General features: G+C 51.8%; 1 protein-coding gene across 1 annotated transcript in view; it reads left to right on the top strand.

The window, feature by feature from the left end:
• Window positions 1-24,994, top strand: part of LOC144479973 (uncharacterized) — a 96,756-nt gene that overhangs the window by 28,841 nt on the left and 42,921 nt on the right. Inside the window, exon 3 of the mRNA XM_078199105.1 lies at window positions 1,216-1,300. Within this exon, the coding sequence (XP_078055231.1) occupies window positions 1,216-1,300 (85 nt within the window). The remainder of the gene's footprint in view (window positions 1-1,215; window positions 1,301-24,994) is intronic.

The raw sequence follows: 24,994 nt of genomic DNA on the forward strand, positions 1-24,994 counted from the left end.
CCAGGCTGCTCGCTGGTTTCTCAACGCTGTCCTTATCACTGATGATACAAGGTATGGATAAAGTAGACATGGAGCGGATGCTTCCTCTTGTGGGGCATTCTAGGATGAGAGGTATAGGTATCTTAGGATAAGGGGTAGCAAATTTAAAACAGAGTTGAGGAGAAACTACTTCTCCCAGAGGGTTGTGAATCTGTGGAATTTGTTACCCCAAAGTGCGGTGGATGCTGGGACAGTGAGGCTGAGGGGTGACCTTATAGAGGTCTATAAAATAATGAGGGACACAGATCAGCTAGATAGTCAATATCTTTTCCCAAAGGTAGGGGAGTCTAAAACTAGAGGGCATAAATTTAAGGTGAGAGGGGAGAGATACAAAAGTGTCCAGAGAGGCAATTTTTTCACACAGAGGGTGGTGAGTGTCTGGAACAAGCTGCCAGAGGTAGTAGTAGAGGCGGGTTCAATTTTGTCTTTTAAAAAGCATTTAGATAGTTACATGGGTACGATGGGTATAGAGGGATATGGGCCAAATGCGGGCAATTGGGATTAGCTTAGGGGTTTAAAAAAAAGGGCGGCATGGACAAGTTGGGCCAAAGGGCCTGTTTCCATGCTGTAAACCTCTATGACTCTATAAAGAACAGATGTACTGGATTAACAGTGATCAGTGGAGGTTTATTAAATGAATGAGGGGAACTCAGGAAACATTGGGCAAGAGGTATTGGAACCTCTTCTGCAGCCTTCAAAACCTCAAAACAAAAGCTAGCCCAAGGTCAGCGTGGGGAAGTAGTTTGAAAATGTGAAGCTTGAAACCGTTTTTAATGCACCTCCCAACAGGTGGGCGGCACGGTGGTTAGCACTGCTGCCTCATAGCGCCAGGGACCCAGGTTCGATTCCCGGCTTGGGTCACTGTCTGTGTGGAGTTTGCACATTCTCCTCGTGTCTGCATGGGTTTCCTCCGGGTGCTCCGGTTTCCTCCCACAGTCCAAAGATGTGCGGGTTAGGTGATTGGCCAGGGTAAATTGACCCTAATGTCAGGGGGATTAGCAGGGTAAGTATGTGAGGTTATGGGAATAGGGTCTGGGTGGGATTGTGGGTGGTACAGACTCGATGGGCCGAATGGCCTCCTTCTGCACTGTGGGGATTCTATGATTTTTTTCAGTGAAAGTTTCTACAGTAACCGCAATCACAAAACTGAACTGTTTCTGTTTCTGTCACAAACAGGATAGACCTGCCGCCATCCCATAAACCACCACCTCCCGAAACAAAGACAGAGATGAAGAGTCACCTCACAGCAGATGACATCCAGGTAACAATAGGTTAAAGCCGGTAACTGCTCACTCTGCATCCATCAGGAGATTTAAACCATTCCCGAGTAACCAGGGGAGTGTGACCGGCCAGGGGTGTGGGCGATAGAGGGGGAGCACGCACATCCCCGGGGGAGGGCACCCAGGCCTCGATTGTGTGGGACGTTTGGGGGAGTAATGGCTTTGTAAGGCCAACTGATGGTGTGAGCTCACCATTGGTGTTGCTTCACTGAGATACTTGTAGGAGAGTAGGACACCGTTGGGTTCCTCTCATGGCCAACTCTTGGAATCACACACTTTGGGAAAGACATCAAGGACTTGCAGAAAGTGCGGAAGAGATTTATTAAAACAATGCCAGAGGTCAGGATCTCCGGTTACATGGAGAAGCTGGGAATGTTCTCCTCAGAGGAGAGGGAGATTTAATAGAAGCGTTCACGACCATGTTTTAACACAGTGAGTCAGTACAAACTGCAGTAGAGCCAGTGATCAGAGGACACGGGTTAAAAATCATTGTAAAAAGCCAGGGAGAAAACGTGAAGGAATGTTTAAAGGCAGCGAGTTGTTGCGATCGGAAATCACTGCCTGAAAGGATGGATTCATTCGTAATCTTCAAAGAGAATTCGCTAAGTATTTACAAATGAAAACCTAGCAGGGCTAAAGAGAGGCAGCAGGAGAGTGTGATTAATTGGCTGGTTCTATCAGCAAGCTGGGAAAGGCAGAATGGGGCAAATGGAGTTCCACACACACACACACCCCGTGTATACTTCACTCACAGAGGCCAGGGGATGTGAGCTGCTGTGTTCCAAAGACAGAACACAAGCCTGGGTTCCCAGTCTCATTCCAAGGCCCCATTCAGACAGGGAAGAGGGACTGGGGCCATGTGGCTCCCCTTTCAGTAAGTGTCTCTTTACATGTGAAGTACTGAGGGAGTACTACACTGCCAGAGCTGCCATCTTTTGGGTGAGCCATTAAACTGGGGCCCTGTTTCCCTCTCTGGTGGATGTTAAAGATCCCATGTCACTCCTCAAAAATGAGATAGAGAGCTCACCGGTTCCTGTCCAACACTTATCCTTCAATAAACATCATCACATTCAGATTATCTGGCCATTTATCACATTGCTGTTTGTGGGACCATCCTGTGTGTAAATTGGCTGCGCTGTTTCACTATATCGCAACAGTGACTACAATTCCACAGGAACTGATTGGCTGTGAAACACTGTTGGATGTCCCGAGTTCCTGATCATCACAGGAGTCTGTTCCTCATACCCCAGGACTCAGGCACTGCCTGCGTTTTGCCACGTAGCAGATATTCAGAGCAAGCCAGCGGGACACCACAACAATTGGATCATGTTTAGAGTGCTCGCCCCATAAACCTCCCGCTACACATTTAATAAATCAATAATTTAGAGTTTAGAATGAGTCACAAGCCACCTGAACTATCGCAAAACACTAACTGTGAATAATTTGTCAAAATCCACAAGAATCAAAGCTGTTTCAGTGGAACAGTTCATCGAGCAGAAAACAGGCAACAAGCAGCAACACGGCTGGGAAAACAGTAAACTATTCATGTTGCCTTTGACCAAGTCTTCCCCCGCTACGGAAAACACTGACTCTCACTGGGGTACGGGTCCCACACACACTGACTCTCACTGGGGTACGGGTCCCACACACACTGACTCTCACTGGGGTACGGGTCCCACACACACTGACTCTCACTGGGGTACGGGTCCCACACACACTGACTCTCACTGGGGTACAGGTCCCACACACACTGACTCTCGCTGGGGTACAGGTTCCCACGCACACTGACTCTCACTGGGGTACGGTTCCCACACACACTGACTCTCACTGGGGTATGGGTCCCACACACACTGACTCTCACTGGGGTATGGGTCCCACACACACTGACTCTCACTGGGGTATGGGTCCCACACACACTGACTCTCACTGGGGTACGGGTTCCACACACACTGACTCTCACTGGGGTACAGTTACGTTGAGGGGAGTGAGGGAATTTCTCAGCTTTCCAGAACCTTCCATCATTGTTGTGGTTTAATTGAAAAGGCACACTTTGTGTTTTTTTAATTCCTCTGTTTTGGTAAAGACCCCCACGCGCCTGTCCTGCCGGCCTAATCCCTGATTCTCTGTCACTCTGTACGAGAGTTGCAAATCGGAATGGTATCTGGCTACGGTTTAACATCTCACCCAGATGACAGTGCTGCACCTCCACAGTGCTGCATTCAGGCATCGGTCAGGATCCTGCGCACAAGTTCCTGGAGTCAGACTTGAAACCGCCGTCTCTGGCTCTGGGGCGAGTGTGCTGTCCCCGGAACCATGGCTGATGTCACTTCCCTGTCGCAATGGCTCTCTCGGGCACTGCCCCTCACCAGCCAGCTCCAATGGTCACCGCTCTCTGCTGGGAGTAAGCTGATAATGGGAGTGGCTGCCAGGGGAAAGGGCTGGACTGGGGCCAGCCTGTCTGATCAGCACAGGAAGCTGGTTTCACACTCCCTGCCTCCCTGCGGGAGATGGATAGTTGGGAGATGAACATGGGTCGATCAGAGGGACTGTAAAAGAAGACAAGGCAGATTGGAAATGTGAAGCATCAAAATAACAAAATAAATCACAGCGCAGAGTATTATCTCACAGACATTGCTCTATCACAGCCGAGGAAAGTATCAACCCAGCCAAGTAACGTCCTCACTGATTGAAATGTTTACAGGATTAATGGAGCAATCCTGTCAGTGGGTAATATTCCAGCTCATTCTTACACCCCCCTCCTCTCTCACAAACAGGAGACCCTCCATTTCCCAGCACTTCGTTCCATAACTTTTCTCGTTGTATTTCCAGGGGTGCAGTTGCGTTCACTGTTCCCCGGGTTATCCACAAGCTGGTGTCAGCCCCACACAGCATTCAGCTTTCACACCTCAGAGTTGGGCGTTACCGAGTCCAAACAGCACTCCAAATCTAAACATGAAATCGAGACTGACGCTCCAGTGCAGTGCTGAGGGAGTGCCGCACTGTCAGAGGGTCAGTGCTGAGGGAGTGCTGCACTGTCAGAGGGTCAGTGCTGAGGGAGCGCTGCACTGTCAGAGGGTCAGTGCTGAGGGAGTGCTGCACTGTCAGAGGGTCAGTGGTGAGGGAGTGCTGCACTGTCAGAGGGTCAGTGCTGAGGGAGTGCTGCACTGTCAGAGGGTCAGTACTGAGGGAGCGCTGCACTGTCAGAGGGTCAGTGCTGAGGGAGTGCCGCACTGTCAGAGGGTCAGTACTGAGGGAGTGCTGCACTGTCAGAGGGTCAGTACTGAGGGAGTGCTGCACTGTCAGAGGGTCAGTACTGAGGGAGTGCTGCACTGTCAGAGGGTCAGTGCTGAGGGAGTGCTGCACTGTCAGAGGGTCAGTGCTGAGGGAGTGCCGCACTGTCAGAGGGTCAGTGCTGAGGGAGTGCCGCACTGTCAGAGGGTCAGTGCTGAGGGAGTGCCGCACTGTCAGAGGGTCAGTGCTGAGGGAGTGCCGCACTGTCAGAGGGTCAGTGCTGAGGGAGTGCTGCACTGTCAGAGTGTCAGTACTGAGGGAGTGCCGCACTGTCAGAGGGTCAGTGCTGAGGGAGTGCTGCACTGTCAGAGGGTCAGTGCTGAGGGAGTGCTGCACTGTCAGAGGGTCAGTGCTGAGGGAGTGCCGCACTGTCAGAGGGTCAGTGCTGAGGGAGTGTCGCACTGTCAGAGGGTCAGTACTGAGGGAGTGTCGCACTGTCAGAGGGTCAGTACTGAGGGAGTGCTGCACTGTCAGAGGGTCAGTGCTGAGGGAGTGCCGCACTGTCAGAGGGTCAGTACTGAGGGAGTGTCGCACTGTCAGAGGGTCAGTACTGAGGGAGTGTCGCACTGTCAGAGGGTCAGTGCTGAGGAAGTGCCGCACTGTCAGAGGGTCAGTGCTGAGGGAGTGCTGCACTGTCAGAGGGTCAGTGCTGAGGGAGTGCTGCACTGTCAGAGGGTCAGTGCTGAGGGAGTGCCGCACTGTCAGAGGGTCAGTACTGAGGGAGTGCCGCACTGTCAGAGGGTCAGTACTGAGGGAGTGCTGCACTGTCAGAGGGTCAGTACTGAGGGAGTGCCGCACTGTCAGAGGGTCAGTACTGAGGGAGTGCTGCACTGTCAGAGGGTCAGTGCTGAGGGAGTGCTGCACTGTCAGAGGGTCAGTACTGAGGGAGTGCCGCACTGTCAGAGGGTCAGTACTGAGGGAGTGCTGCACTGTCAGAGGGTCAGTACTGAGGGAGTGCCGCACTGTCAGAGGGTCAGTACTGAGGGAGTGCTGCACTGTCAGAGGGTCAGTGCTGAGGGAGTGCCGCACTGTCAGAGGGTCAGTACTGAGGGAGTGCTGCACTGTCAGAGGGTCAGTACTGAGGGAGTGCTGCACTGTCAGAGGGTCAGTGCTGAGGGAGTGCTGCACTGTCAGAGGGTCAGTGCTGAGGGAGTGCCGCACTGTCAGAGGGTCAGTACTGAGGGAGTGCCGCACTGTCAGAGGGTCAGTACTGAGGGAGTGCTGCACTGTCAGAGGGTCAGTACTGAGGGAGTGCTGCACTGTCAGAGGGTCAGTACTGAGGGAGTGCCGCACTGTCAGAGGGTCAGTACTGAGGGAGTGCTGCACTGTCAGAGGGTCAGTGCTGAGGGAGTGCTGCACTGTCAGAGGGTCAGTACTGAGGGAGTGCCGCACTGTCAGAGGGTCAGTACTGAGGGAGTGCTGCACTGTCAGAGGGTCAGTACTGAGGGAGTGCCGCACTGTCAGAGGGTCAGTACTGAGGGAGTGCTGCACTGTCAGAGGGTCAGTGCTGAGGGAGTGCCGCACTGTCAGAGGGTCAGTACTGAGGGAGTGCTGCACTGTCAGAGGGTCAGTACTGAGGGAGTGCTGCACTGTCAGAGGGTCAGTGCTGAGGGAGTGCTGCACTGTCAGAGGGTCAGTGCTGAGGGAGTGCCGCACTGTCAGAGGGTCAGTACTGAGGGAGTGCCGCACTGTCAGAGGGTCAGTACTGAGGGAGTGCTGCACTGTCAGAGGGTCAGTACTGAGGGAGTGCTGCACTGTCAGAGGGTCAGTGCTGAGGGAGTGCTGCACTGTCAGAGGGTCAGTGCTGAGGGAGTGCTGCACTGTCAGAGGGTCAGTACTGAGGGAGTGCTGCACTGTCAGAGGGTCAGTGCTGAGGGAGTGTCGCACTGTCAGAGGGTCAGTGCTGAGGGAGTGCTGCACTGTCAGAGGGTCAGTACTGAGGGAGTGCTGCACTGTCAGAGGGTCAGTGCTGAGCGAGTGCCGCACTGTCAGAGGGTCAGTACTGAGGGAATGCCGCACTGTCAGAGGGTCAGTGCTGAGGGAGTGCTGCACTGTCAGAGGGTCAGTACTGAGGGAGTGCCGCACTGTCAGAGGGTCAGTACTGAGGGAGTGCCGCACTGTCAGAGGGTCAGTACTGAGGGAGTGCCGCACTGTCAGAGGGTCAGTGCTGAGGGAGTGCCGCACTTTCAGAGGGTCAGTGCTGAGGGAGTGCTGCACTGTCAGAGGGTCAGTACTGAGGGAGTGCCGCACTGTCAGAGGGTCAGTACTGAGGGAGTGCCGCACTGTCAGAGGGTCAGTACTGAGCGAGTGCCGCACTGTCAGAGGGTCAGTACTGAGGGAGTGCCACACTGTCAGAGGGTCAGTACTGAGGGAGTGCCGCACTGTCAGAGGGTCAGTACTGAGGGAGTGCCGCACTGTCAGAGGGTCAGTACTGAGGGAGTGCTGCACTGTCAGAGGTGCCATCTTTCGAATGAGATGTTAACCGGGGACCCTATCTGCTCTCTCGAGTGGACAGAAATGATCTCCCGGCCACAATGCTGAGAAAAGCAAAGGCAGCTTTCCCTGGACAATGTTTATTCCTCGGTCTATGTGGACAGTGGATTACCTGCTCATTGCTGCTGTGGGATCGTGCTGTGCATTCATCAACTTCTAAGTTTCCGACACTACAACATTGACGACATTTCAGAAAGTTCTTCATTGGCAGTAAGAGCTACGAGACGCCGTGTGGCTGTAAAAGCTTTTGCAGAAATGAGTTTTCATCCTGTCCGCCCCTCAGTCATTGCTGTCAGCGAGTTTTCAAAGGACAGCGACTGCCCAGACACAGAGTCAGACTGGCCAATCACAGAGTCCAGACTGGCCAAACACAGAGTCCAGACGGCCCAGACACAGTGTCCAGACGGCCCAGACACAGAGTCCAGCCCGCCCAGACACAGAGTCCAGATGACCCAGACACAGAGTCTAGACTGGCCAAACACAGAGTCCAGACAGCCCAGACACAGAGTCCAGACTGGCCAAACACAGAGTCCAGACGGCCCAGACACAGAGTCCAGACTGGCCAGACACAGAGTCCAGGCAGGCCAGACACAGAGTCCAGACTGGCCAAACACAGAGTCCAGACTGGCCAAACATGGAGTCCAGACTGGCCAAACATAGAGTCCAGTCCACCCAGACACAGAGTCCAGACTGGCCAAACACAGAGTCCAGACTGGCCAAACATGGAGTCCAGACTGGCCAAACATAGAGTCCAGTCCACCCAGACACAGAGTCCAGACTGGCCAAACATAGAGTCCAGCCGGCCCAGACACAGAGTCCAGCCGGCCCAGATACAGAGTCCAGCTGGCCCAGACACAGAGTCCAGATGGCCCAGACACAGAATCCAGTCGGGCCAGACACAGAGTCCAGACGGGCCAGACACAGAGTTCAGACAGGCCAGACGCAGAGTCCAGACCGCCCAGACACAGAGTCCAGATGGCCCAGACACAGAATCCAGACCGCCCAGACACAGAGTCCAGACGGCCCAGATACAGAATCCAGATGGCCAGATACAGAGTCTAGACGGTCCAGACACAGAGTTCAGACCGCCCAGATACAGAATCCAGACGGCCCAGATACAGAATCCAGACGGCCCAGATACAGAGTCTAGACGGCCCAGATTGGGGAGTTTGGGTGGAGAGGATGGCAGTTAGGGCAGGTCAATGCTCCTCCTGCAGGATGTGGGAGGTAAGGGACACCATTAGTGACCCTGCTGACTTCACCTGTGGGAGGTGCACCCAGCTCCAGATCCTCACAGACCGCCTGAGGGAATTGGAGCTGGAACTGGATGAACTTCGGATCATTCGGGAGGCGGAGGGGGTGATGGGTAGCAGTTATCAGGAAGTGGTAACACCTAAAAACGAAGCTAGCTGGGTGACAGTCAGGAGAGGGGAGGGGAGGAAGCAGTCAGTGCCGGGATCCCCTGTGGTTCCCCTCCAAGACACAGAATCCAGACTGGCCAGACACAGAGTCCAGATGGCCTAGACACAGAGTCCAGACTGGCCAGACACAGAGTCCAGATGGCCTAGACACAGAATCCAGACTGGCCAGACACAGAGTCCAGATGGCCTAGACACAGAATCCAGACTGGCCAGACACAGAGTCCAGCCAGCCCAGACACAGAGTCCAGCCGGCCCAGACACAGAGTCCAGCCGGCCCAGACACAGAGTCCAGCCGGCCCAGACACAGCCATCTGGACTCTGTGTCTGGCCAGTCTGGATTCTGTGTCTGGCCAGTCTGGACTCTGTGTCTGGCCCGACTGGACTTTGTGTCTGGCCTGCCTGGACTCTGTGTCTGGGCTGTCTGGACTCTGTGTCTGGGTGGTCTGGACTCCGTGTTTGGCCTGTTGTGTCCAGTTTTGGATACTGTGGTGGGGGGGGATGACCTTCCAGGGGTAAGCCACGGTGACCAGGTTTCTGGCACGGATTCAGGCTCTGTGGCTCAGAAGGGAAAGGGGCAGAATAGGAGAGCAATAGTAGTGGGGGACTCAATAGTTAGAGGCACAGACAGACGGTTCTGTGGGTGCGAATGAGACTCCAGGATGGTAGTCTGCCTCCCTGGTGCCAGGGTCCTGGATGTCTCTGAGTGGGTAGAAAGCATCCTAAAAGGGGCGGGTGATCAGACAGATGTCATTGTCCACATTGGTACAAATGACATAGTCAGAAAGTCATGATGTGGAGATGCCGGCGTTGGACTGGGGTGGGCACAGTAAGAAGTCTCACAACACCAGGTTAAAGTCCAACAGGTTTATTTGGTAGCAAATACCATAAGCTTTCGGATCAATGCTCCTTCGTCAGATGGAGTGGTCTCTGTTCTCAAACAGGGCACAGACACAGAAATCAAATTACAGAATACTGATTAGAATGCAAATCTCTACAGCCAGCCAGGTCTTAAATGCACAGACAATGTGGGTGGAGGGAGCATTCAACACAGGTTAAAGAGATGTGTATTGTCTCCAGACAGAACAGCTAGTGAGATTCTACAAGCCCAGGAGGCAAACTGTGGGGGTTACTGATAATGTGACATAAATCCAACATCCTGGTTTAGACCGGGACGCTGAAAGATGCCCTCATAAGAACAGGATATGGCGCTCGACTCATCGATCAACAGTTCCGACGTGCCACAGCGAAAAACCGCACCGACCTCCTCAGAAGACAAACACGGGACACGGTGGACAGAGTACCCTTCGTCGTCCAGTACTTCCCCGGAGCGGAGAAGCTACGGCATCTCCTCCGGAGCCTTCAACATGTCATTGATGAAGACGAACATCTCGCCAAGGCCATCCCCACACCCCCACTTCTTGCCTTCAAACAACCACGCAACCTCAAACAGACCATTGTCCACAGCAAACTACCCAGCCTTCAGGAGAACAGTGACCACGACACCACACAACCCTGCCACAGCAACCTCTGCAAGACATGCCGGATCATCAACACGGATGCCATCATCTCACGTGAGAACACCATCTACTAGGTACATGGTACCTATTCTTGCAACTCGGCCAACGTTGTCTACCTGATACGCTGCAAGAAAGGATGTCCCGAGGCATGGTACATTGGGGAAACCATGCAGACGCTACGACAACAGATGAATGAACACCACTCGACAATCACCAGGCAAGACTGTTCTCTTCCTGTGGGGGAGCACTTCAGCAGTCACGGGCATTCAGCCTTGGATCTTCAGGTAAGCGTTCTCCAAGGCGGCCTTCACGACACACGACAGCGCAGAGTCACTGAGCAGAAACCGATAGCCAAGTTTCGCACACATGAGGACGGTCTAAACCGGGATGTTGGATTTATGTCACATCAGTAACCCCCACAGCTTGACTCCTGGACTTGCACAATTTCACAAGCTGTACTGTCTGGAGACAATACACATCTCTTTAACCTGTGTTGAATGCTCCCTCCACCCACATTGTCTGTGCATTTAAGACCTGGCTGGCTGTAGAGATTTGCATTCTAATCAGTATTCTGTAATTTGATTTCTGTGTCTGTGCCCTGTTTGAGAACAGAGACCACTCCATCTGACGAAGGAGCATTGCTCCGAAAGCTTATGGTATTTGCTACCAAATAAACCTGTTGGACTTTAACCTGGTGTTGTGAGACTTCTTACCATAGTCAGAAAGAGCAGGGAGGTCCTGCAAGAGCAATTTAGGGAGTTAGGTAGAAGGCTAAAAAGCAGGACTTCTAGGGTAGCGATCTCTGGATTACTCCCCGTGCCACGTGCTAGTGAGGCTAGGAACAGGGAGATTGTGCAGCTGAACACGTGGCTAAAGAACTGGTGCAGGAGGGAGGGTTTCAGATTTGTGGATCACTGGGAAGTCTTCCAGGGAGGATGGAACCTGTACAAGAAGGATGGGTTACACCTGAACTGGAGGGGCACCAATATCCTGGCTGGGAGGTTTGCTAGTGTAGTTCGGGTGGGTTTAAACTAATGTGGCGGGACGGTGGGAATCAGAACAATAGGTCAGAACAATAGGTAGAGACTGGGGATGAGCATGGGGCCAAGACAAGGCTACCTAAGAGGAAGAGCAATCTGGGGGAGGATGAACTCAGTGGGCCTGGAGGTCTGGAGTGCATCTGTTTCAATGCAAGGAGCGTAACGGGCAAGACAGATGAACTTAGAGCCTTAATGCATGCGCGGAACTTGGATGTGGTTGCAGTGACAGAGACTTGGTTAAAAGAAGGGCAGGACTGGCAGCTGAATATTCCAGGGTATAAGTATTTTAGGCGAGACAGAGGAGGGACGAGGAGAGGTGGGGGAGTAGCAATACTGGTTAGGGAGCATATTACAGCGGTACAGAGGGTGGACAATTTGGAAGGATCATGTAACGAGACACTGTGGGTAGAGCTCAGAAATAGGAAGGGCGCAGTCACTATGCTGGGGGTGTACTACAGGCCTCCCAACAGCCCACGGGAAGTTGAAGAACGGATATGTAAGGAGATTCTGGACAGGTATAGAAAAAATAGGGTTGTTATAGTGGGAGACTTTAATTTCCCTCACATAGACTGGAAATCCCTTAGGGCTAGGGGTCCGGACGGGGAGGAATTTGTAAAATGTGTCCAGGAAGGTTCTTTGAAACAATATGTTGACAGTCCAACGAGAGAGGGGGCTATACGGGACCTAGTACTGGGGAATGAGCCCGGTCAGGTCATCAAAGTTTCAGTGGGGGAACATGTGGCGAACAGTGACCACAATTCTGTAAACTTTCGGATAGTCATGGAAAAGGATGAGTGTTGTCCTATGGGTAAGGTGCTGATTTGGGGGAAGGCTAACTACAGCCGGATTAGGCAGAATTTGGTGGCTGTTGATTGGGAGAGGCTGTTCGAGGGTAAATCCACATCTGGCATGTGGGAGTCTTCTAAGGAGCAGTTGATAGGAGTGCAGGACAGGCATGCGCCTGTAAAAAGGAAGGACAGGAAAGGTAGGATTCGAGAGCCGTGGATAACCAGAGAAATTGTGGGTCTAATCAAAAAGAAAAAAGAGGCATACATAAGGTCCAGGCAGCTAAAAACAGATGAAGCACTGGAGGAATACAGAGAAAGTAGAAAATAACTCAAACAGGGAGTTAGAAGGGCAAAAAGGGGTCACGAAATGTCCTTGGCAGACAGGATTAAGGAGAATCCCAAGACATTTTATACATACGTTAGGAACAAGAGGGTTGTCAGAGAAAGAGTCGGACCTCTCAAGAACAAAGGAGGGGAATTATGCTTAAAACCCAAGGAAGTAGGAGAGATCCTAAATGAATACTTTGCATCAGTATTCACAAAGGAGAGGGACACGTTGATTGGTAGTGTCTCAGAGGGATGTGTAGACCCATTAGAACAAATCGCAATTACAAGGGAGGAAGTGTTAGGTGTTTTAGGAAGCATTAAGGTAGACAAATCCCCAGGGCCAGATGGCATCTGTCCTAGATTACTGAGAGAGACAAGAGATGAAATTGCTGGGCCTCTAACAGAAATCTTTGTCTCTTCATTGGACACAGGTGAGGCCCCAGAGGATTGGAGGATAGCAAATGTGGTCCCGTTATTTAAGAAGGGTAGCACGGATAACCCGGGTAATTATAGGCCAGTGAGCTTGACGTCCATGGTAGGGAAATTGTTGGAGAAGATTCTTAGAGATAGGATCTATACACATTTAGAACTGAATAATCTCATTAGCGATAGACAACATGGTTTTGTACAAGGGAGGTCATGCCTCACAAATTTGGTTGAGTTTTTTGAGGAGGTGACAAAAATGATTGACAAGGGAAGGGCCGTGGATATCGTCTACATGGATTTTAGTAAAGCATTTGACAAGGTCCCTCATGGCAGGCTGGTGCAAAAGGTTAAATCTCACGGGATCAAAGGTGAACTAGCTAGGTGGGTACAGAACTGACTTGGCCATTGAAGACAGAGGGTAGCAGTGGAGGGGTCTTTTTCTGATTGGAGGTCTGTGACTAGTGGTGTTCTGCAGGGCTCTGTACTGGGACCTCTGCTGTTTGTGATATATAGAAATGATTTGGAAGAAGATGTAGCTGGTCTGATTAGTAAGTTTGCGGATGACACAAAGATTGCTGGAGTTGCGGATAGTGATGAACATTGTCAGAGAATACAGCAGGATATAGATAGTCTGGAACATTGGGCGGAGAAATGGCAGATGGAATTTAATCCAGATAAATGCGAAGTGATGCATTTTGGTAGATCTAATGCAGGGGGGGAGCTATACAATAAATGGCAGAACCATCAGGAGTATAGACACACAGAGGGATCTGGGTGTGCAAGTCCACAGATCCTTAAAGGTGGCAGCACAGGTGGAAAAGGTGGTGAAGGCAGCATATGGCATGCTGGCCTTTATTGGACGGAGCATAGAGTATAAAAGTTGGCATATGATTTGCAGTTATATAGAACGTTGGTTAGGCCACATTTGGAATACTGTGTCCAGTTCTGGTCGCCACACTACCAGAAGGACGTGGAGGCTTTGGAGAGAGTACAGAGGAGGTTTACCAGGCTGTTGCCTGGTATGGAGGGTATTAGCTATGAGGAGAGATTGAGTAAACTAGGGTTGTTCTCCCTGGAAAGACGGAGGTTGAGGGGCGACCTAATAGAAGTTTATAAAATTATGAAGGGCATAGATAGGGTGAACAGTTGGAAGCTTTTTCCCAGGTCAGAAATGACAAACACAAGGGGTCACAAGTTCAGGGTAAGGGGGGCAAGGTTCAATACAGATATGCGGGGGACGTATTTTACACAGAGGGTGGTGGGGGCCTGGAATGCACTGCCAAGCAAGGTGGTTGAGGCAGACACACTAGGATCATTTAAGACTCATCTAGATAACCACATGAACAGACTGGGAATAGAGGAATACAAACGGATGGTCCAATTAGGAACACATGATTGGTGCAGGCTTGGAGGGCCGAAGGGCCTGTTCCTGTGCTGTATTGTTCTTTGTTCTTTGTTCAGATACAGAATCCAATCGGCCCAGACACAAAGTCCAGATGCTGGACAGAATCCAATCGGCCCAGACACAATGTCCAGACAGCCCAGACACAGAGCCCAGACGGCCCAGACACAGAGTCCAGATTGCCCAGGCGTTGAGTCCAAAGTGCCCAGACACTGGGGTGAACTGTCAGACACTGGGACAGTGGTCAGACAGTTGGGACAGTGGTCAGACAGTGGGGAAAATGGTCAGACACATGGGGACTGGTCAAACACTGGGGCAATGGTCAGACACTGGGGCAATGGTCAGACACTGGGACAGTGGTCAGACAGTGGGGCAGTGGCCAGACACTGGGGGAGTGGCCAGACACTGGGGGAGTGGTCAGACACCGGGACAGTGGTCAGACACAGGGGCAGTGGCCAGACACTGGGGACGGTGGTCAGACACCGGGACAGTGGTCAGACACAGGGGCAGTGGTCAGACACTGGGACAGTGGTCAGACAGTGGGGAGAATGGGTTGATGGACAGAGGCAGGCCGGGTTGGCTGGAGGTTTGAGTTGAAGGCAGGTTCTGAAGTGGCCTCTCCCCTCGGGAGTGGATGGTCCTTCACATTTGGCACGGCGAGTGGTCCCTCCAACTCTCTGCACACACATGCCCTGCCAGACCCTAACCCTCGGCAGCAAGCTAATCCTTCATAAAATGAAGCAGAAATCAAACTAAACAGTCAGAGAGATTGGTAACAGGGCCTTTAAAATACAACGCCCCAGTGTCTGGGACCCCCACCGGACCCCAGCCCCCCCCCCCCCCCCCCCCCCCCCTCCCCCGGGCACTGTATAAGGAGCTAATCGGGACAGGGATAGTGAGTGACTCTCTCTGTCTCACCTCGCCCTCCTCCTGAGCTGCTTGGGGTCTTCACTTGGTAACTGGCTACAATGACCAGTCCCAGAGCGACAATGCCTGTAGAAGCAGCAGAGACCCCCCCCCCGTGGAGTGGATGATGGAGTGGGATTAAGTATCTGACCTCTGTCAGAGCGCTGAGGGTGTGGGAGGCAGTTTGAGTGGCAGAGACAGTGAACCGGGGGATCGGGCCTGTGAGGATGAAGCGAAACATTTGCCTCAGTGTCAGGATAATTGATTCACCGACCACGAGACACGAGGACGGAAACTTGCTTCACTGAGAAAGCTGTTGTTTCATTTGCTTCCCTGCGCATCACAAGCACAGTCTGACCAGGAGGGAACGTGCCTCATACACTGGGAGAAATAACTTATTATTCCACTGAAATGCACAGAGCTGGAAATCACACAGTCACCGTATTGATCTGAGCTAAAGATTCTATCAGTGAACGTTTTATAACCCATTTCCAACGTGGCTGTCAGAGCTCCGACTGGAGTGCGGGGGTGAGAGGTCACGCCTCCCAGCTGCAGCTCTGAATCCCAATCTCACTGACAACTTAAGGAGCGTGTCACCACCGTGTCGTTATGACTCACTGTCTGAGTCACTGCAGCGTGAGTCAGTCAGAGACACAAGGCTGTGGCTTCAGGTCCCACTCCAGAACCTGAGCACTAATAAAATCTAGATTGAGACTCTCAGTGTAATACTGAGGGAGTGCTGCACTGTCAGAGGGTCAGTGCTGAGGGAGTGCTGCACTGTCAGAGGGTCAGTACTGAGGGAGTGCAGCACTGTCAGAGGGTCAGTGCTGAGGGAGTGCTGCACTGTCAGAGGGTCAGTACTGAGGGAGTGCAGCACTGTCAGAGGGTCAGTACTGAGGGAGTGCCGCACTGTCAGAGGGTCAGTACTGAGGGAGTGCCGCACTGTCAGAGGGTCAGTACTGAGGGAGTGCAGCACTGTCAGAGGGTCAGTACAGAGGGAGTGCCACACTGTCAGAGGGTCAGTACTGAGGGAGTGCCGCACTGTCAGAGGGTCAGTACTGAGGGAGTGCTGCACTGTCAGAGGGTCAGTACAGAGGGAGTGCAGCACTGTCAGGGGGTCAGTACTGAGGGAGTGCAGCACTGTCAGAGGGTCAGTACTGAGGGAGTGCCGCACTGTCAGAGGGTCAGTACTGAGGGAGTGCCGCACTGTCAGAGGGTCAGTGCTGAGGGAGTGCTGCACTGTCAGAGGGTCAGTACTGAGGGAGTGCAGCACTGTCAGAGGGTCAGTACTGAGGGAGTGCTGCACTGTCAGAGAGTCAGTACTGAGGGAGTGCCGCACTGTCAGAGGGTCAGTACTGAGGGAGTGCCGCACTGTCACAGGGTCAGAACTGAGGGAGTGCAGCACTGTCAGAGGGTCAGTGCTGAGGGAGTGCCGCTCTGTCAGAGGGTCAGTACTGAGGGATGCCGCTCTGTCAGAGGGTCAGTGCTGAGGGAGTGCCGCTCTGTCAGAGGGTCAGTACTGAGGGAGTGCCGCACTGGCAGAGGGTCAGTACTGAGGGAGTGCCGCTCTGTCAGAGGGTCAGTACTGAGGGAGTGCTGCACTGTCAGAGAGTCAGAACTGAGGGAGTGCTGCACTGTCAGAGGGTCAGAACTGAGGGAGTGCCGCACTGTCAGAGGGTCAGAACTGAGGGAGTGCCGCACTGTCAGAGGGTCAGAACTGAGGGAGTGCCGCACTGTCAGAGGGTCAGAACTGAGGGAGTGCCGCACTGTCAGAGGGTCAGAACTGAGGGAGTGCCGCACTGTCAGAGGGTCAGTACTGAGGGAGTGCCGCTCTGTCAGAGGGTCAGTACTGAGGGAGTGCTGCACTGTCAGAAGGTCAGTACTGAGGGAGTGCTGCACTGTCAGAGGGTCAGTACTGAGGGAGTGCAGCACTGTCAGAAGGTCAGTACTGAGGGAGTGCTGCACTGTCAGAGGGTCAGTACTGAGGGAGTGCCGCTCTGTCAGAGGGTCAGTACTGAGGGATGCCGCTCTGTCAGAGGGTCAGTGCTGAGGGAGTGCCGCTCTGTCAGAGGGTCAGTACTGAGGGAGTGCCGCACTGTCAGAGGGTCAGTACTGAGGGAGTGCCGCTCTGTCAGAGGGTCAGTACTGAGGGAGTGCTGCACTGTCAGAGGGTCAGTGCTGAGGGAGTGCCGCACTGTCAGAGGGTCAGTACTGAGGGAGTGCTGCATTGTCAGAGGGTCAGTGCTGAGGGAGTGCCGCACTATCAGAGGGTCAGTGCTGAGGGAGTGCCGCACTGTCAGAGGGTCAGTGCTGAGGGAGTGCCGCACTGTCAGAGGGTCAGTGCTGAGGGAGTGCCGCTCTGTCAGAGGGTCAGTACTGAGGGATGCCGCTCTGTCAGAGGGTCAGTGCTGAGGGAGTGCCGCTCTGTCAGAGGGTCAGTACTGAGGGAGTGCCGCACTGGCAGAGGGTCAGTACTGAGGGAGTGCCGCTCTGTCAGAGGGTCAGTACTGAGGGAGTGCTGCACTGTCAGAGAGTCAGAACTGAGGGAGTGCTGCACTGTCAGAGGGTCAGAACTGAGGGAGTGCCGCACTGTCAGAGGGTCAGAACTGAGGGAGTGCCGCACTGTCAGAGGGTCAGAACTGAGGGAGTGCCGCACTGTCAGAGGGTCAGAACTGAGGGAGTGCCGCACTGTCAGAGGGTCAGAACTGAGGGAGTGCCGCACTGTCAGAGGGTCAGTACTGAGGGAGTGCCGCTCTGTCAGAGGGTCAGTACTGAGGGAGTGCTGCACTGTCAGAAGGTCAGTACTGAGGGAGTGCTGCACTGTCAGAGGGTCAGTACTGAGGGAGTGCAGCACTGTCAGAAGGTCAGTACTGAGGGAGTGCTGCACTGTCAGAGGGTCAGTACTGAGGGAGTGCCGCTCTGTCAGAGGGTCAGTACTGAGGGATGCCGCTCTGTCAGAGGGTCAGTGCTGAGGGAGTGCCGCTCTGTCAGAGGGTCAGTACTGAGGGAGTGCCGCACTGTCAGAGGGTCAGTACTGAGGGAGTGCCGCTCTGTCAGAGGGTCAGTACTGAGGGAGTGCTGCACTGTCAGAGGGTCAGTGCTGAGGGAGTGCCGCACTGTCAGAGGGTCAGTACTGAGGGAGTGCTGCATTGTCAGAGGGTCAGTGCTGAGGGAGTGCCGCACTATCAGAGGGTCAGTGCTGAGGGAGTGCCGCACTGTCAGAGGGTCAGTGCTGAGGGAGTGCCGCACTGTCAGAGGGTCAGTACTGAGGGAGTGCTGCACTGTCAGAGGGTCAGTGCTGAGGGAGTGCCGCACTGTCAGAGGGTCAGTGCTGAGGGAGTGCCGCACTGTCAGAGGGTCAGTACTGAGAGAGTGCCGCACTGTCAGAGGGTCAGTACTGAGGGAGTGCCGCACTGTCAGAGGGTCAGTATTGAGGGAGTGCCGCACTGTCAGAGGGTCAGTACTGAGGGAGTGTTGCACTGTCAGAGGGTCAGTACTGAGGGAGTGTTGCACTGTCAGAGGGTCAGTACTGAGGGAGTGCCGCACTGTCAGAGGGTCAGTACTGAGGGAGTGCCGCACTGTCAGAGGGACAGTACTGAGGGAGTGCCGCGCTGTCAGAGGGTCAGTACTGAGGGAGCGCTGCACTGTCAGAAATGCTGCCTTTCAGATGAGCGCTGAAGGAGTCTATCTATCTTTTCTTGGTGAATGTAGAAAGTTCTGTTGAACTATTTTATAGGAGAGCACGGAAGGTTTCCCCAGTGTCTTGGCCAACATTCATCCCTTAATCAACATCACACAAACAGATGATCTGGTCGGATAACCTTGCTGCTAGTGGGAGCTTGCTGTGCAGATTGACTGCCGCATATCCTGCATTACACTTCAGAAGTACTTCATTGGCTGTGTATCACTCTGGGATGGCTGAGTTGAAAGGCACTACATAAATGCAAGTCTTTTTGTCCTGGCTGAAAAACAGGTGTTAGGAACGATAGGAATTTCAAGAGCCCGTCACATGATTCCCGTTTGTGAGTGAATAAAGTGTACGGAACCTCCCTGATCAATTTATCAGTGCAATGTCTGTGGTGAACCACTGTAATACTGTCTGTATATGGGATATGCCTGGGCACGCCCCTGCTGCCTCAATCCGGGGCTCCGCCCTCCTCGGGGTATGAAGGTGGCTGCTCTCCGCCCCTTTTGCCTCAGTTCGGGTTAGCCATTGGTTTGGGAGTGCTTCTGTTCTTGTTAATAAAAGCCTGTTGTTTCACAACCTCTAGTCTTTACGCGAATCAATGGTGCATCAATGTCCAATTGGAAACCAGAGGGGGCTTCGAAAAAACAGTTTGCATTGAGATAGTCCGATTGGGAGCTCCCATAAACAGCAGCGTGACATTGCACCAATCAGCTTCATAGACAGGTATTACTTGTTATTTAAACAATAATACCTTTCATGTACTCAGACTAAAGATGTGCGGGTTCGGTTGATTGGCCGTGCTGAACTGACCCTCGTGTCAGGGGGATTAGCAGGATAAATGTGTGGGATTTTGGAAATGGGCCTGGGTGTGATTGTGGTTGGTACAGACTCGGTGGGCCGAATGGCCTCCTTTTGCACTGTAGGGATTCTACGATTCTTAGACCCCACAAACTGTTTCATAGGAGTGTTATTAAATAAACTAAACCATTTAAGGAAATGGCAGGACTGGTGGCCAGAAGTTTAGTCACAGAATTAAGTTTTCAGGAGCGCCATGAAGGAGGAGATTGAGGTGGAGAATCATAGAATCCCTCCAGTGCCGAAGGAGGCCATTCGGCCCATTGAGTCTGCACCGACCACAGTCCCACCCAGGCCCTATTCCCGTAACCCCATGTATTTACCCTGCTAAGCCCCTGACACTAGGGTCAATTTAGCCCCTCTCCCTATCTCTGTAACCTCCTCCAGCCTCTACACCCCTCCCTATCTGTGTAACCTCCTCCAGCCCCCTACACCCCTCCCTATCTGTGTAACCTCCTCCAGCCCCCTACACCCCTCCCTATCTGTGTAACCTCCTCCAGCCCCCTACACCCCTCCCTATCTGTATAACATCCTCCAGCCCCTACACCCCTCCCTATCTGTGTAACCTCCTCCAGCCCCCTACACCCCTCCCTATCTGTATAACATCCTCCAGCCCCTACACCCTCTCCCTATCTCTGTAACCTCCTCCAGCCCCTACACCCTCTCCCTATCTCTATAACCTCCTCCAGCCCCTACAACTTCTCCTTATCACCATTTCTGTACCCTCTCCAAAGCCCCCACATCTTTCTGGCAGTGTGGCGACCAGAATTGAACACTATATTCCAAGTGCGGCCCAACTAAGGTTCTATAAAGCTGCAACATGACTTGCCAATTTTTAACTCAATGCCCCGGCCGATGAAGGCAAGCATGCCGTATGCCTTCTTGACTACCTTCTCCTCCTGCGTTGCCACTTCCAGTGACCTGTGTACTTGTACACCCAGATCCCTCTGCCTATCAATACTCTTAAGGGTTCTGCCATTTACTGTATATTTTCCATCTGTGTTAGACCTTCCAAAATGCATTACCTCACATAGAAGGCAGGCAGCTTAACCCTGAATGGTGAGGGCATTGCGCTCAAGAATGAATCAGTGAATGGCTGTCACTTATTTTGTTAAAACAGGTGCAATGTTTTTTTGTCTGAAGTTAACAGGCCCATGTGTATTTAGTACAGGGTAGCCTGGTTTAAATTTCAGACAATGTTTAGCAGTTAACTGGTGGTCACCTGGTGCATTCTCCATAGCAATGCCTCCACCAGTCAGAATCTGCTTGTCAACCAATCAGCACTCTCTTCTCATGCAGTATACATTGTTGTTTTCCCCGACATTGAGATTCTTGGGAAATGTCCTTATGAGCGTAAGATAAAAAGCTTCAACATATTTGTTCTTTCAGCAGTATTTTTAAATATTAGATTTAAAGTGGTTCATAAGGGCGGCACAGTGGTTAGCACTGCTACCTCACAGCGCCAGGGACTCGGGTTCGATTCCGGCCTTGGGTGACTGTGTGGAGTCTGCACATTCTCCCCGTGTCTGCGTGGGTTTCCTTTGAATGCTCTGGTTTCCTCCCACAGTACAAAGATGTGCGGGTTAGGTTGATTGGCCATGCTAAATTGCCCCACAGTGTCAGAGGGGGATTAGTGGGGTAAAAAGGTGGGGTTAAGGGGATAGGACCTGGGTGGGATTGTTGTCGGTGCAGGCTCGATGGGCCGAATGGCCTCCTTCTGCATTGTCGGGATTCTATGATTCTGCGAATATCTTTCCATGTTTGTGGGTGCGGGAGATTTGCATTATCGTTAAGGGATTTTCTGCTTCCAGCACTTTCCTGTAACACAGCGACTGGCTGAGACTATGAGGCATGAGGTACTAAAGGAGTGGTGGAATTTTCAGAGAGAAATATCTGCAAGCTGAACTCTGTGCAGTTGCATTAATCTTTTGAGAGGAGGAGCAGTGGAGCCTTGAATAGATGCTGTTCTCTCAGCAGAGAGCGGGGGTGGGGGGGGACCCAGACTGGGAAACTCATTGGTTGTGTTAATATGATGCTTAATTGCTGCTTGGTACATAATTAAATTAAGGGCTTCAATTGTTGCAAATTACTATTAAGTATCTCATTTAAAATGGAGGTAGGGAATGAGAATAACTACTGATTAGATTCATTGGCCTGAAATCAATGATTGTGTCACTGGAGACCACTTGATCATATCTGTAACAAAGACTTCATCCCGACTTCACTCCTGGAGGTTCTGACTTGTTGCTGTTTGGAATCTCATTCAAGTGGCCATTCACTTAGGAGAGGCACCCCAGCCAATCGTACCTCTCCTGACATCAAGAGCAACATTGAATTTATATAGAACCTCAAATGCAGGAAAATGTTCCAAATAGCACTTCGTCGGAGCAATGGATCAAACACAACTTGACATTCCGCTCCACGAGGAGATATTAAGACAAGCGATTAAAACCTTTGCCACGGAGACCGGTTTTAAAGAGATGAGAGGGTGACTGAGGGGCTTAAGGAGGGAATTCCAGAACTCCCAGCTTAGGCAGCTGGAGATACAGACACTAATTCAAAGTAAGGGAGCACCAGAGGCCAAAAATCAAGCAGTGCGGAGATCTTGGAGGGTTTACGGGTGCAATGCATTGGAATAGCCAAACATTTTGTCATATTGCTTTCTCTGCTGCCCTCTCTGTTGGGGAGGTTCATTCAGAGCTGTCTGCAGCTGAGAGTATGTTAGTCTCATTGCAAATCAACAGAAAGATGGCCATGAGACTGCGGCCAATTATTTTCTTACATTTCATTTGCAAAGTTAAACACCGAACACTGGAGCGGCACGGTGGCACAATGGTTAGCACAGCTGCCTCACAGCGCCAGGGACCCGGGTTCAATTCCAGCCTCAGGTCACTGTCTGTGTGGAGTTTTGCACATTCTCCCCATGTCTTCATCGGTTTCCTCCGGGTGCTCCCGTTTCCTCCCACAGTCCAAAGATGTGCAGGTTAGGTTATTTGGCCATGCTAAATTGACCCTAGTATCAGGGGGATTAGCAGGGTAAACAGTGCGGTTATGGGAATAGGGCCTGGGTGGGATTGTGGTCGGTGCAGACTCGATGGGCCGAGTGACCTCCTTCTGCACTGTAGGGATTCTATGATTTTAAGAGCATTGGGGAATCAAGGGGAATCTTGTGAACTCTTTAAAACTTCTAAAGTAGATTTTGAGGAAGTTTGGACAATTCGACAGATGACTCTGTGTGTGCATCATATTCAGGCACACGGTGAGGCAACGCAGTTTGTAATTAGAAACAGTGGCACCGAAAATATACTTGGGGACAATGGGGAAATTCACCCCGAACAAAAAGGACGGGGTGATTACAAACAAAAGTTATACATTTGACTGAAAGCAGATAAAATAGATGAGGACAAAGTAACTGTTTTCCTGGGACTAGATATACTGGGACTTGACGCCTTTGAGGGGGTGTCTATGGTGTTATGAGTGGCATGGTGGCACAGTGGTTAGCACCGCTGCCTCACAGCACCAGGGACCCGGGTTTGATTCCCGGCTTGGGTCACTGTCTGTGTGGAATTTGCACATTCTCCCCGTGTCTGTGTGGGTTTCCTCCGGGTGCTCTGGTTTCCTCCCACAGTCCAAAGCTGTGCTGGTTAGATAGATTGGCCGTGCTAAATTGCCCCTTAGTGTCAGGGGGATCAACAAGGTAAATATGTGGGGTTACAGGGATAGGGCTTGGGTGGGATTGTTGTCAGTGCAGGCTCGATGGGCTGAAAGGCCTCCTCCTGCACTATAGGGATTCTATGACTCTAAACAATGTTGTCCAAGAAGCCACAGCACCATGGAAAATGCTGAAATTAATAAGATTTTCTGTTCATTTTATGGCATGACTAGGAATGAAATTGCACTTGGAGTTGTGTTCACTCAGGAAGCAGTCACCCAGTAAGACTGTTGTAGATTACATTATTTGATTTGATTTATTATTGTCACGTGTATTAGTATACAGTGAAAAGTATTGTTTCTTGCGCATTATGTAAACAAAACATAGAACAAAGAAAATGACAGCACAGGAACAGGCCTTTCAGCCCTCCAAGTCTGCACCGACCATGCTGCCCGACTGAACTAAAACCCCCTACCCTTCCGAGGACCATATCCCTCTATTCCCATCTCATTCGTGTATTTGTCAAGACGCCCCTTAAAAGTCACTACCGTATCCGCTTCCACTACCTCCCCCAGCAATGAGTTCCAGGCACCCACCACTCTCTGTGTAAAAAATCTGCCTCGTACATCTCCTTTAAACCTTGCCCCTCGCACCTTAAACCAGTGCCCCCTAGTAATTGACTCTTCCACCCAGGGAAAAAGCTTCTGACTATCCACTCTGTTCATGCCTCTCATAATCTTGTAGACTTCTATCATGTCGCCCCTCAACCTCCGTCGCTCCAGTGAGAACAAAACTGTTCATAGAGAAGGAAAGGTGGGAGTGCAGAATGTAGTGTTACAGTCATAGCTAGGGTGTAGAGAAAGATCAACTCAATGCGAGGTAGGTCCATTCAAAAGTCTGATAGCAACAGGGAGGAAGCTGTTCTTGAGTCAGTTGGTATGTGACCTCAGACTTTTGTATCTTTTTCCCGATGGAAGAAAGTGGAAGAGAGAATGTCCGGGGTGCGTGGGGTCCTTGATTATGCTGGCTGCTGTTCCCGAGGCAGCGGGAAGTGTAGACAGAGTCAATGGATGGGAGGCTGGTTTGAGTGATGGACTGGGCTTTGCTCACAACCCTTAGTCGTTTATTGCGGTCTTGGGCAGAGCAGGAGCCATACCAAGCTGTGATACAACCAGAAAGAATGCTTTCTATGGTGCATCTTTAGAACTTGGTGAGAGTTGTAGCTGACATGCCAAATTTCCTTAGTCTCCTGAGAAAGTAGAAGCGTTGGTGGGTTTTCTTAACTATAGCGTTCGCATGGAGGGACCGGACAGGTTGTTGGTGATCTGGACACCTAAAAACTTGAAGCTCTCGACCATTTCTACTTCGTCCCAGTTGATGTAGATAAGGGCATGTTCTCCACTGCGCTTCCTGAAGTTGATGACAATCTCCTTCATTTTGTTGACATTGAGGGAGAGATTATTGTCATTGCACCAGTTCACCAGAATCTCGATCTCATTCCTGTACTCTGTCTCGTCGTTGTTTGAGATCCGACCCACTACGGTGGTGTCATCAGCAAACTTGAAAATCGAATTGGAGGGGAATTTGGCCACACAGTCATGGGTGTATAAGGAGTATAGTAGGGGGCTGAGAACACAGTCTTGTGAGGCACCGGTGTTGAGGATGATTGTGGAGGAGGTGTTGTTGCCTATCTTTACTGATTGCAGTCTATAGGTTAGGGAGTCTAGGATCTAGTTGCAGAGGGAGGAGCCGAGCCCCAGGCCACGACGTTTGGAGATGAGTCTCGCAGGAATAATGGTGTTAAAGGCTGAGATGTCGTCAATGAATAGGAGTCTGGCGTTTGTTATCTCGGTGTTCCAGGGTTGAGTG

The sequence above is a fragment of the Mustelus asterias genome, chromosome 27, assembly GCF_964213995.1.
Source record: "Mustelus asterias chromosome 27, sMusAst1.hap1.1, whole genome shotgun sequence".
In the NCBI taxonomy this organism is placed as follows: Eukaryota; Metazoa; Chordata; class Chondrichthyes; order Carcharhiniformes; family Triakidae; genus Mustelus; species Mustelus asterias.